This window comes from Camelus ferus, chromosome 9, assembly GCF_009834535.1.
Source record: "Camelus ferus isolate YT-003-E chromosome 9, BCGSAC_Cfer_1.0, whole genome shotgun sequence".
NCBI classification, from domain to species: domain Eukaryota; kingdom Metazoa; phylum Chordata; class Mammalia; order Artiodactyla; family Camelidae; genus Camelus; species Camelus ferus.
The window spans coordinates 35,071,657-35,085,187 of record NC_045704.1 but is presented as its reverse complement, the minus strand read 5'-3'; the positions used below and the strand labels follow the sequence as shown (position 1 = coordinate 35,085,187).

At 41.4% G+C, this 13,531-nt stretch overlaps 1 protein-coding gene across 1 annotated transcript in view; it reads right to left on the bottom strand.

Annotated features, from left to right (window-relative positions):
* Positions 1–562: 562 nt before the first annotated feature.
* LPCAT2 (lysophosphatidylcholine acyltransferase 2) overlaps positions 563–13,531 on the bottom strand; it is a 66,746-nt gene continuing 53,777 nt past the window's right edge. The window contains exons 12-14 of the mRNA XM_032486338.1: positions 11,339–11,437; positions 6,063–6,198; positions 563–2,257 (exon numbers count right to left, since the gene is read on the bottom strand). Of these exons, the coding sequence (XP_032342229.1) occupies positions 2,076–2,257; positions 6,063–6,198; positions 11,339–11,437 (417 nt within the window). The 3' untranslated portion in view covers positions 563–2,075. The remainder of the gene's footprint in view (positions 2,258–6,062; positions 6,199–11,338; positions 11,438–13,531) is intronic.

Here is a 13,531-nt window from a genome sequence, read left to right as displayed (position 1 = left end):
GAGGTAGCACTACCAGCGGTCACACTCAGCCTTCCAAAACTCTAAAAGCAGCAGCAGAGGAGAATTAAATATGCATAATACAAGCACTTTGTTCTGTAAGTATTCAGTCCATCATTATCCTTCAACAGAACTGTTCTGATTGAAGATTTTTATGGTTTACCGGTCTTAGGATCTAATATTTCTCATTTTAAAGAGGAACCTCATTTTTTTCAAACTGTTATGTAAAACTACAATGCATTTAACTGACTTAATGAAATTTAATTCCTTACTTTAAATTCTAAGAGGAGAAAAGCCCCTTTGAAGGAAATCCCTGTTTAGATGGCATAAAGGTAGAGGCCTAACTGGTAGTAATAGTGATGGTCATGACTTACTACATACACCCCACTAGCCAAAAGTCAACTTCTTTAGGAATACTAACTATTGCTGCTTTGGCTAAAATTGGGTCTTTCATTAGAGTAAAATTATGTCTGACATTTCATAAGGCTTAAATGTAAACAAAAATGATTAATCACATTCATAAATATGCAAACTTATATCCAAACCACAATATTAAAAAGGTATATTACATTTGAGACACGATGGCAAAACCAGAATTTTTAATTGCCAAGAATTTTATGTAGCAAGTTTTTTATTCAGTTACATGATAAAATAGGAATATTACATTGGCAGAGGTGAAATTAAAGAGCATAAAATACTATTTTAAAACAGGAAAACAACAGGATCACTTTCCAGAGCCTCATAGAAAGCTTTTCATTTAAAATGCTACTTTTTCATGATTCATGGAGTTAATATGTGGCTTTTCTATGATTAAAAAATCATGGTACCTGAGTATTGCATACATTCAGTTGCATGTGACAGACAGTAGTATAAAGATGTACTTTCGTAATTACTTAAGCAGTTGTTCTCAGCTCATTCCATGCTTTGTCTAAACAGCTTTAAGACATGTAAAAAGCAAACAATTATACGCCTGCACTTAAGGATGAAACTTTTTAAGCAAGCATCCGTGACATCAATAAAATGGCACTTGAGGGCAATTCTTGCTTAACCTAAAGGCAAAAATATCAGCGTTAAATTCCTGCCTGGGGGTTAAATTGTGGTCCTGCGTTAATAATGTAGCTTTTTGGATTCCTTAGCTTTTGTTGATAATTTGGACCCTTTTATATTTTCCCTCTAGGTCTTTCAGGCAAGCTCTAAAATTTGAGAGAACACTTAATAAAATTAAAACTCCCACTGAGATCGTAAAATATATTAATTATAATATTATATAAATAAAGTAAATCTGGTTCATTGACTGGGTAAGCGCTACATTCTAAACCACCCAACTCAAATTCAACTAAACTCTGTGGCAAACAATTCATTTTCTCATTAGGCAATTAATGTTACCTTCAATAAGGCAATTCCCGCATAGCCTTTGGCCATAGTGTCGTCTTTAAAACAAAATTCTAAATCTGCAGACCATGCAAATGGTATGATTTCCTTAGCAGGTGGTTAAAGAAATGTACAATAGGGATGCATGCTCGAGAGAATATGAGTTTTTAAGAAGTCTTATCACCCTTCCAATTCCCCCCAGAGTCAGTGATCCAAGAAACTGAAATGCAAATGAAAAATAAAATGAATCTGTGAAGTTCAAGGTATAAAATTCTGCAATGTTCCTCAGACTCTTCATTCTTATTTCCAGAACGGGAAGGGATTAGTGATAACAGAATATAATTTTCTCTAGAGGAAGGTAGATTAAAAAGGGTTTAAACTTTAAAAATTTTTTACAGTGCTGATTAATGCCCATCAGTAAGTAAAGGAGACCATTTCATTCATTTGGATATGCAAATTTAACTAGAAAATCCATAAAAACGTATTTATCACCAGTAAAGCAAAATAGAATGCAAAAGAGAAGGAATATTACTTGATCTATACATGTGAATAAAAGCATTTCAGTAAGAAAAACCTATCATTTTTAATAAAACAGCTTTCCATTTTAAACACCATTACGCAACAATCACAAATAAAATACCATCAATAAGTGCCTTTACAATTTCAGGTAAAAACCACTGCATTTTGCTTGTTAGGAACATTTGCTTTCAGTCGTCTTTTTTGTCTGAGGTACTCTCTTCGTGACTTTCAGGACTGACTTTATTACTTGCAACCGAGGGAGATGCTTGGATGTCTTTTGGTGAAAACACATGGCTCGTCTGGAGGTCTAAGTAGGTTGTAAATATCTTAGCATATTCTGGATGCTTTAGGGCAAAACTTTTAAATTCCTCTAAAAGAGGAGAAAAAAAAATCCAATAAATTGAGGTGAATCTTCCTTTGGTGTGATGCAGATTAACATATGATCTTAATAATACTATTATTGCAAAATTCTTTTACTCAACCCTCATAAATTGTACAGCTGCTTTGGAAGATAGTTTTTTCCATTACTTCATCAAGCTGAAGGCATGCATACTCTATTCCAAGGTAGAGAAATTTGTGCATATGTGTATGAGCATGTTCAGAGCAACATCATTCATAATAGGTAAGAAATGAGAGCAATTCAAATGACAGTCAACAGTTGAAATGGATAAATAAATCATGGCATATTCACGGAACATAACGCTATACAGCAATGAAAATGAATGAACAGCTGTGTTGTAACCATGTGGATGAATCTTAAAACCATAATGTTGAATGAAAAAAGCCAGACACAAAAGAACATGTTGTTTGAGTCCAGTATGTAAAGTTCGAAAACTTAGGCAAAACTAAAATACATTTAAAGATGTGTGCTTCTGACGTGACATCTTTAAAGCAAGGTAGAGATTCCTTTTTAAGTCAGCATTTCCCTCCTTTAAGACAGAGGAAGGGGTTGTAGATGAGAAGGGGCACATGGAAGTTTCTCAAGTTCTTGAAAAGCTCTATTTCTTGACCTGGGTAGTAGGTGTACAAGTGTTCACTTTGTAAAACTTTATTATGCTATATGTTTATGTTTTGTTCATTTTTAGTGTATTTTTGTTATTTTTTATAAGAAAAAAATGTTTAAAAAATTTTATGACCCAGGACATTCTATTACTGGCTTTTAAAACTATTTTAACCTTTAACTCTGGTATAGAAATATACCGTCTTGAAAGCTGAGGTCTGACTTATGATCAATAAGGACAAGGAGAGTGTACAATATGCAACAGTCACGTCACAAGACCCCTGAGTAGTGGTCTCTTTTTACCTTAGATGATTTAGATTTGGGAACTGAGGCAGAGTTTAGAAGGCTTATTAAATTAACCATCAGAATCTGACCCTCAAGCCTCCAATAACCTGGAGTTTCTAAAATATGACGCTACCCTCAACTTTGAAATTTCTCTCTCCTGTTTGGATGGAGAAGCCTTTATTGAGCTTATATAGCAAAGGGAGCCTGGTCTTTGAATTAGCTCACCATTTGACTCTATAATAAAAGGCTTTTCACCAAATATCCTATTTCTATCTATTCATTAATCTCTGATAACCAAGTGTCTACTTCAAGGCACACTAGACTACCTAACAACTCCTGAAGATAAAAACAGGTCTCAGTGATGAGGAAGTCACTGGATTGTACACAGATCATTCTTTGCAATTACATTATTTTGCATTAATAGAGCACTTTATATTCCCAAATCAGGTAATCTAGTAATTGTTCTTTCTTAACATCCAAGATAAAGGTTTATCTGCACGAGTCTGTATCAATGATGGAGACACAGAGAATGTAAATAAGTCCTTTAAAGTGGGCCTGAGAACTGATTTACTGGAACCATGAGTTTCAGGTTTAAGATTTGTGCTCTGCTCAAAAGATCAAGGTTTCTGTTCTCTTTGGGGATGCCAGTGACATTAAAGAGTAACTCATTTCTAAAAGTGCTGTGAGATGGCAAAAAGCAGAATTTGCGCATCAGTTTGCCTAATGGAAAAACAAGAAGGAAAACAATTTAAATAATCATATTTAAATAACGTTAATGGTCACATTCATGATACATTTCTTTACCTATTATTTTATAAAATCACACTTAAATACCTCATTCTTGTAAAAAAAAAAAGGGCTTGTGTAATATTGGAAAAAGAGAGATAGTCTGTGTATTCCAAAAAGAAAAAGGTTGAACTCCAAAAAACAAAGCAGATTTCCCTAAAAATATATTAAAATTCACAGGTAAAAATATGACAGGACTATCTACAAATAATTTTTAGTATTAGCTGCCATTGAAATAGTTACTCCAGTTTTTCAAAATTTGGTAGTTTGCCGTAAGAGAGAATCTTAATTACGCAAGGAAAATGTTCAGAGAGTTAGTACACATGGGGTTTATGACTCTTAAGTTTTATATCAGTATATACTTCTCATTTTATCCTTTCTATCTTTTTTTTAATGAACAAAATAGCGTAAGTGCCCTAGGCACTTCATTATCTAAAATAGAATAAAGGGCAGCCAAAATGAGAGTAATCAAAAACAGAGAGTAAGAGAAGTACGTGCTCTAACTCCCCCATCCTATGAAAGCTATCAGGCTGCAAACTCTTTGAGCCCCAGAAAGAAAAAGGCATTCAAGAGGAATCGCCCACCAGCCCGCAGGAGAAGACTAGGGAAGACAAGCCACGCTGACATTTACGACCACATCAAAGCCAAGGCAGGGACACCCTCACCCAGGCCTCGCCACTGGGGTGCGTTTCCCAACCACTGCACTGTGCAATCAGTGGAAACTGACGAACCATGCCTTCAGCCCTCAGGGGACTTGTTTTGATGTGCCGTCAGGAGAAGGTTGGTCACTGCTGGATGGACCTGTCGCTTGGCCACCAGGTCTTCCTCTGTGACAGGCCATACCTCACAGGGGTGCCATCAACATGACGCGAGATAATGAACATGAAAGCTCTCCTGAGCCACGAACAGGAAACACCAATAGATGGTTTAGCTAATGTTAGGGCTGTTGGTCCCTCAGCCCGTGTCCCTCTGCTGTGATTCTAACCCGGCTGGGCTATCTTGCTCAGTTTTGCCTGGCCACACTGACAGCAGAAAAGAAAAGCTCCGTAAGGCGGGGCAGCCAATACGAGAGGCACTACGGTGTGGAGGTCAGTGGTGCAGGCTCGAAAGCCACACTGCCTTGCTTTTGGAAACTTGGCTCTGACATTCTCTAGTGGTGATCTCAGGTAAGTCAGTTAAATTCTCTGCATCTCTTTTTTCTTCCCCAGTAACATAAGAATAATGAAGAGTACTGATTTAATAGGCTTGCTGTAAAGAATCAATAAACTAATATATATAAAAAGTTTAAAGAGTGCTTGGCATTTGGTAAGTCTGAAGGAGAAGTAACAAGATGGCAGCGCTTAGGCTAACTAATTCCTGACCTTATACCTGTCGTTTGCTTTTAAAACAGTCAGCAAATCTGACTGACCGGACACCGCCCCCAGCCCCAGGCCCATTGTTACAATTAGAGTTAGAGTTCTTAATTTTCCTGTTTGTTTTACCTCACTCTGGCAATTGAAATTTACAATCATGTTTGGATTCTGAGTCATTCCCCTAGAAAGGGAGTCACCGGAGAGTAACCAGACCCTCTGAAGTCCCTCCTGGCGCCTAATGAGTCTGATCAGATAAAGAAGGTCACAGGCTGATAACCCTCCAGATCCCGGGACGGTCCCCTGCTGCCGGACAGACTCGCCAGGATTTAGGAGGAAGCTTCACCATTCATTGACTCTTGCTGATTGACAGCCTCTTTTACTCTCCAATTTGTTCACTATATAATCACTAAGCCCCAACCCTAAGACAGGTTCCCAGTTTTGAAGGCACTAGCCTGCTGTGAGTCCCCTTTGCCTGGCAAAGTAATAAAGCTGCCTCTCTTCTTCTAAGCTCCAAGACCCGGTCTCTGAATTCTTTGGCTAGTCAGGGATGAGCAGCCGATCTTTCAGCAACAAGTCCTCAATAATTAGCCTCTACCATTACACCACTACTACTATTGTTACCATCACCATCATTCTGACTATTATTTCTAGTGCTGATATATTAGGGGAAGGAAACACACTCTTGTAGAGGGTCGGTCACCGTCTGGATGCCCTCCTCGTACGCTGAATCAGGAGCCAAACTGCCTACTCACCATAGGAGACAGAATCCCCATGGGCTATTTCCTTGAAGAGACCAGAAACATCGAGGTCAGGCACCCCAAGGGAAGCCTGCAGAATGGTGGAGAACTCTTCCTCCGTTATGAAGCCATCCTCATCAACGTCAAAGAGCTGAAGGGAAAAGAAAAGAAGAATTAGCTCTCCCAGAGCAGTGGTGGTCTGCAATAACCCTGGAAAGTAAACTCTTTAGTAGTTTAAGCATTCATTGCGCCAGGGGCTAGGGATAGAGGCCCAAAAGAAGGGATGGTCTCTGCTTTCTTCACTATACTTGTGGTTTAGTGGTAGAAAGAGACAGAACTAAAATAGGGGCGATGACAATATTAAGTACAAAAGCACAGGGGAGTTCCATGGAGGACAAGATGAGTCCCACCCAGAGAGGTCAGGGAAGGCTTTATGACATTTGAGTTGGGTCTTAGAACAGGAAGAGAGAGTCCCAGAATATACAAGGCGTGGGAGATGAATGCCTGGGGCTCAAGTCAGGAGACAGACAAACAGGAGTCAAATCGTGAGGGATATTTGAGGCCTCACCTAACCTTGCAGGATTACAATGGGGAGGCCTGTGGTGTGATCGTATGTGAATTGAGGGAACTCTCTGAGGCAGACTGTGGAGGACAGGGATGAGGGCAGAAGGTTGAAAAGACTAAAGGCAGGAAAAACAATTAAGAGTCTGAGGTGGAGAAGCAGGAAGGGCGGGGAGGGACAGAATTTATCAGGAAGCAAAGCCAGGCCTTGCCTACCAATTAGAGGTCTGCAGTGATGGAAAAGACGGCACCAACGATGGCTGAGGTGTTCCAGCTTTGGCAAGTGGGTGAACGTGGGTTATGTTACCAAGAGTGGGAGAACAGGTAACCAGTGAGGTCAAGGGATAGACCAGAAGAGGTTAAATTTGAGTAAGAGGCACCAGAAGGAAGTAAGATTCAACACATCAGCTGAGGAGAGTGATAAGGCTCTAGATAGGAAATCAGGTAAGAAACTCCAAGCATGTTTGAGCTTATCTGTGGAAAATGCAGAGTCAGGCAGAGCCCTGGGAACAGCAAGAGCTGAGGTGTGTGCAGGGAAGAGGAACTTCTTTCTTGCAAACAAACAAATAAAACTTGGAAGCAGTCAAGGAGATGGAGAACCGGAGGCACGTGCATCTTGGAAGCTAGAGAAGGCTTTTAGGAAAGAGGAAGAAACTCCAACCATAGTAATGGCCAGCACAGTAAAATGCCATAGGGAGGCCAAGCAAAAAGCAGGAAGTTTTGCTGGATTTGGCGATTAGGAGATCCTGATGACGGATGGAGGTGAGACTCAAGGAATGAATGGAGGAGAGGATTGGAGGTCACAGGCATGGACTCTTCTCAAGAAATTATGAGAATACCACTATGCTGTACACCAGAAACTGACACAACATTGAAAACTGACTATATTTCAATTATAAAAAAAGTAAGAAGTTATGGAATAAAGGGCAGGAAATAAATGGGGTAGCAGCCATGCATAAATGTAGACTGCTTTCAGGAAGGGAGAGACTGAATATGTTGATGGGTAGAGGGGAAAAGGCAGAAGGGTGGGATCAACTGAAAGCTGAGCAGAACACCAAGGTAACTGACAGATAATTAATATCCATAATTAAAATCCTCTCCAGGGTATTAATATTTTTTAATGATATTAGCACTGACTCTTTGTAGGCACTGATCAAATGTGTTCGAATCACTCTGTAAGTATTAACTAATTTAACCCCAAAAAGTCTTACGTAAGGGAGTGTCGTTATTAACCCTATCTCACAGATGAGAAAGCTGAGGGACAAGGAAGTCGGGTAACTTCCCCAAGGTCACCCAACTTGGAAGTGGTTGAGCTGGCATCCAAATGCAGGCAGGCAATATCTAGAGTTCCTGCTGTTAGGTATTCACTTCCGACCAAATACGTGATCAAAAACAGGCATTGGATAAGGTGTGATAACCATGAAAAGACAAAGCAAATATTGAAGAGTGTTGTGACTGCCCATTAGGGTGGGAGGAGGAGACTCTAATTTGAAGTTGTGACCTGCTGCCTCCAGATGAGAAAGCACAGACTTCCAGTCCGCTGGCTGCCACCCAGCCCCTGGAGAGGGCACAAGACAGCTGGAAAGTGAAAAGTGAATTAGCATTTGTTTCCACAAACGGTAGCCCCAGGGCTCTTTATGGGCCCTGGACTTTAGACAGTAACTGCCAGGCTTCAATCCCAGCCCCTCTTCTCACAAACTCTAGGTTTTCTTTAAAACTCCTCCATTCCTAAACAATTCTCATCAACTCATCTAATGGTCTACATTCCTGTCACACTTGGTGCCTTGGTGGCTCTCACTCACTTCTGTGTAAGTTCCCTTCACACATGCATCCTGGGGACTTTTACTTCCTCTCCACCTGTCCTTCGTCACAACTACCCCAGGTTGTTCCCCTCACCAAAACCCCTCAATTGCTCTCAATTATTCATCACTCTTGGGGGCCTCCCTGCCACAAAGTTCCCAGATCTAAGGTAAATCCCATGCTCCGGGCTCTGGTTGAAGGTTTAACACCCCGGTTTCCTTTGAGAATGGGGAAGTGATAGCTCCCCAATGCAGAGTGCTGGGGGACTCTGAATCAAAAGATCCTGTCTTTCTCAGCAAGCACGTGGTCCACGATCATATGGACCTTCCCTGGAATATGAACGATGAACAGGGCTGGAGTTTGCTCTCTCTAAACGCAGTGCCCAAGGAAAGTGGAGAGCAGCCTGGAGAGCAGCTCCTGTGGCTGGGGCCTCTGGAGCTGCCTGCTTTTGAGTCTCCCCTGGAGCCTACTCGCTGTCCTCACAGCTGATTCCCCAGCCAGAGTCTACGCCTACCGCTTACAACTGAAGAACGCTAATATTCTGCCTCTAAAGGTCACTGAGATGATGAAATAAGATCAAAGATGGGAAGTTAACTTCCCATGTGAAGTGATGATGTGACGTGCTACCCAAATAAAAGGATGTGAATGGACTGTATATGTATATATATATATACGTACATATATATGTGTGTGCATGTATGCGTATATATACACATATACATGGATACTACTAAATAAAAAACAGAAGCATGCCAAAATATTTTCAAAAACATCAAACACACGTGAGAAGGTTAAAAAAAAATGTAAAGCATGACTGTTGCCTTACTGAAAAAAGAGCTAATTATAGTTTTAGGTCCTCCTTTCTTCCTTTCTCCCCTCCTAAAAAACCCCCAAGGTCTAGACTGCAGAAAAATCTCAGGACTTCTCTAAAAACAATAATTACTATGATTAAGGGCCAAATTTTCCATCAGGCCTTTCATTGGTAAATTCAAACTGACCACTTGTCCAGCTGAACGTCTAATTACACAGACAATCCCAAAACAGAAACAGGAATATCTGGATCGGAATAAGTTAGCTCTGTGTATAATTTTAGGTTTTATGATGAATAAGTCTGCAAAAGCCAAAAGTTTTCAGCTTGGAAAAAGTTCTGGCCCTTGTCTTGTGACCATCTGCTAAGCATCAACCTCTTAGGTTCTTTATAGGTCTGGCAGTTAACTCCGTTTAGACCAATCTGAAATAACCAGTCAGCTGGGGGACTCCTCTTGAAGTGGGAGGAAAGGCGTCAGGGCACAACCACTGAAGGGGTGACACAGCCATGGAGGACAGGACAAACTGGGCAGAACCAAGATGGCAGAAGACTCGACTTCCGGTAGACCTTGAGCCTCACGGCACACCCACTGGCACCATGACAGCTCCCCGGCTGACCATAAAAGGTCAAAAAGTGGGCAGGGGGAACGCTTCCTGGAAATCCTCGCCCCTTTCACAAAGTAGTTGGAATAACCCTCCCACTTATTAGCATATGAAATTACCGAGCCCATAAAACCTAACAACGCCACACCTCGTGGTTGCTCTCGCTCTGTCCCTCTCACCTTCTGAGACGGCCCGCACTCTGTCTTTGAAGCGTGTATCTACTTTTACTCTAAACGGCCCCACCTCTTGGTCTCTCTCCCTCTCCCCTTTCTGAGATGGCCCACATTCTGCCCATGGAGTGTGTATCTCCTAAACCGTTTTCCCTTCAGAGTGAGACAGACCGCACTCTGTCCTCAGAGTGTATATCTCTCTAAATACGCTTCCTTTCACTTTACCATGCCTTGCTCTTGAATTCTTCCCTGCGCAAGGCAAGAACCTAGTCCCCCCCAACACTCTGTCAGTGAGAGAACACGTGGAAATTCTGAGGCCATTCCTGGTGGCCTCTAAGATGTGAGAAAGGGCTCTGAGAGAAAAGAGAGTCTTTCTAGGTGACAGAGGGGTAAAAACTTGTGGAGGACACAGGGGGATCTTCTCAGAGAAAATTAGAAGAAACAAGAGTAGAAACAGGCCTGGAGAGGGTCCTCAGCTGTCACAGTGGATGAAGCAGAGACGCAAGTGGCCAGGTGATAAGAGGCAACACACCCCGCTTGGGGAGACAAGCAGGGAGCTCGAGTTTTTGTTTCATTTGAGAGCAGACCACGTGAGATTAGAATTCTGGAGGGAACGTCCCATTTAAACACCAGTTAGACGAAGCACCTTTCATCTCAGAAGAACCAAAAATGCACTCTGGGGATGTACTCTTCTCTTTGCACAGATAAGTAATACATGGAATCTGAGTTTTTCATCATTTGAACCTCCATGAAGTCCTATTGGGGTCTGGGGCCAGGGATTTTAGTCGTCTGCCCTCCCACCCCCAACACTGCTGCGACCATATATGTGATACTACAGGAAAACACACAGGGTGGAAACGTGAGACGTTTCTGATGGTGTTCCCCTGACACCACCAGCACAAAATAAACTCCATCAGGAAAAGACCACCTCCAATATCTTCGACATACAGAATGAGAAAATCAGGATGGATGAGAACTTTCTGCATGCTGAATTTGGATGACCAGTGACAGACAGGTGGTGTCTATTTACAACCTTACCTTGGGGCTTCAAAGGAGGGAGGCTGAAAAGAAACCATTTTTAAGCTAATTAATTAAATCATCTGCTCTTCGATCTTGATGCTGTTAACTAGGCTGCTTCCAAAGACTTTTTTTTTTTTTTTTTTTTGCTTAAATGATGCTTGTGTTTTCTTCATTCTCAGTAGCAACTGTCTTAATCACATTACCCTCCTGTACATGTCATCACGGATCTATAAACACTTGTAATAGATGCACTGATTTTCAAATAATACACTTAGCGTCAACACTTGTTTACGAGACAGACTACGATGCTTTCAGTGGGGCTGACAGTACCTTAAATGCCACCTGGATGATTTCCTCTGTGTTGGCAGGGTTGCACAGGACAGCCAGGCCAATTACATACTCTCGGAAGTCAATACTGCCATCATGGTTCTGTGAAAGGATGGGAGAAATCAATTAGCAGGGCCACTGGTCGAATTACCATTAATCACAGCCCGCAGGGTAAAATTCAGGCATGCCATGCAGCTCAACATCATTGTGCACTGAGATGGAACAGCTAGAAGCGGCCCCGCCCATTCCCAATTCAGAAGGAGGAGAAATATATTTCTGTTCAGCCACAAATATAGACATTTTATCACTGAGGCTCTTTGGGAGCAGCTCTATGGTTCTCAGCGTGTGTCCCGGAGCTCCGCCTTGATGGGAGCCTCTCTGGGAAGCAGGATGGAGGATTTCATCCCAGTTGGGACTGAAGCCTTCCTTCCTCTGTGGTTGGTACCCTGCCATGATGGCCAATACCAGTGGGTCACTAAGAGACCCTCTACATGTAGGAGATAGAAGGAAAAGAAGGCCAAACTAAGGCAATGATCACAGCTGCAGCTTTTCTTCTTTCCAGGCTGAATTTGCCATAAAGCAGGAGAACAGAGTAAACCTGAGCAACCTCAATGGCCCCTTGGTGACATGAGGCCCCAGAAGATCCTGCACTTGTAAACCTCTGGAAACTGAACCTCATGAGTATGATGCTAATGTCTACACCCTCAGGAGGTGTTTCATGATGACAACAGAAAGAAGGGGTTGGTCATTCTGATCCATGCTAAGTGCAGCGTTTTCCCCACACATGAACTACTCACCTAGACAGGACACCGCGAGGATGAAATGGGGAGAAAGGAGAGAGAGCCTAAGGAAGGGAGGGGGCAGGAAATGGGAGGATGGGAACGAACAAGAAGGGAAGGGGAAGAGGAGAAAGGAAAAGTGAGATGGAGAGTGGAAGAGAAAGTTGGAGGAGAGAGAAGGAGGGAGAAAGAGAAGAGTCAATGAGCACGAGGATTACGATCCAGGTGTGGAACCACTGTGGCAGCAAGATCTTCCAGTGGTGGATTCCCAGATAAACTCTGAACTAGTAACAACAAAGCTAGTGCGGTACTTGGTAGGTGAGCAAATAATGCTTGGCACCGAAAAGAATGTAATCTTTAACGGTGACTAAGTGTCTACATTTCAAACATCAAGGGTTCCCCCAGGGCGGGGACTGCCTTCCCTGTGTGCAGTCCGTATCTACAACATTGTCACCACCCCAGAAGTTTCAGAGAAGGCAGAGTTTTAAGGGACATAATTTTCCCTGTTGTGTCACTACCATTTACTTTTCCCATGCACTATGTTCATTAGGCCTCGGAGACTGAACAGCTTATTGAACTGTGGCTATGTGCTCAATAAAGGTTCTTCTGCCATCAGTTTTCTCCACTAAGCAACACAGACAGCTTGAACAGATGTTCTGAAGAATGGATAGAAGAATGATCTATGGACACTGAAGACACAGTCACAGATAGTATGATTGGAAATCCTCCTTTGAATTTCTGTTGTATCTGTATTGTGAAGCATCTGACTTTTATCTATACCACAGAACCCTATGTATAACATAGGTCAGGCCTCATGACTTACTTTTCAGATGGAGAAACAGAAATATAAAGGAACTTTAATATTACTGCTAGTCACACAACAAGGTAAAACCCTGGACCCCTGATTTTCAGTAATAGTCTCATGTGAGAGGCTTTGGCAAAAGAATGTTAAAGTTGACTCTTCATAACCAATCACATGGGAAATGCTATGTAAGTTTTCATCCTCATAATGTGAAGGAGAAAAGGCAGCTTGGAAATTATTCTGAGAGGTTTTATTATTGGACTAATAAAATGATGCACTGTTAAGTTTCCAAATTCAGAATAATAAAATTTAGAACCAGAAGGAATCTTAGAAATCATCCATTCAACTTCTATATTTTCCCTAAAGAAAAAAAATCAAAACATAAGTTTTACTTGAAGTCACAAAACTCACTGGTTATTGCCATAACTACAATTAAAATTTAGGTAATCTGACTCCCAATCTTTCAAATTAAAGCAAGTAACTTGATAAAATATATTCAAAAACAGATCATAAAGTATACAAGCAAAGGATAATAAAGGATACTCTTTCAATTTCAAATCAGTTTCATGCTAAAAAGTTATTCCTCAAATTTGCGGTTCTTTCCTTTAAAAACCA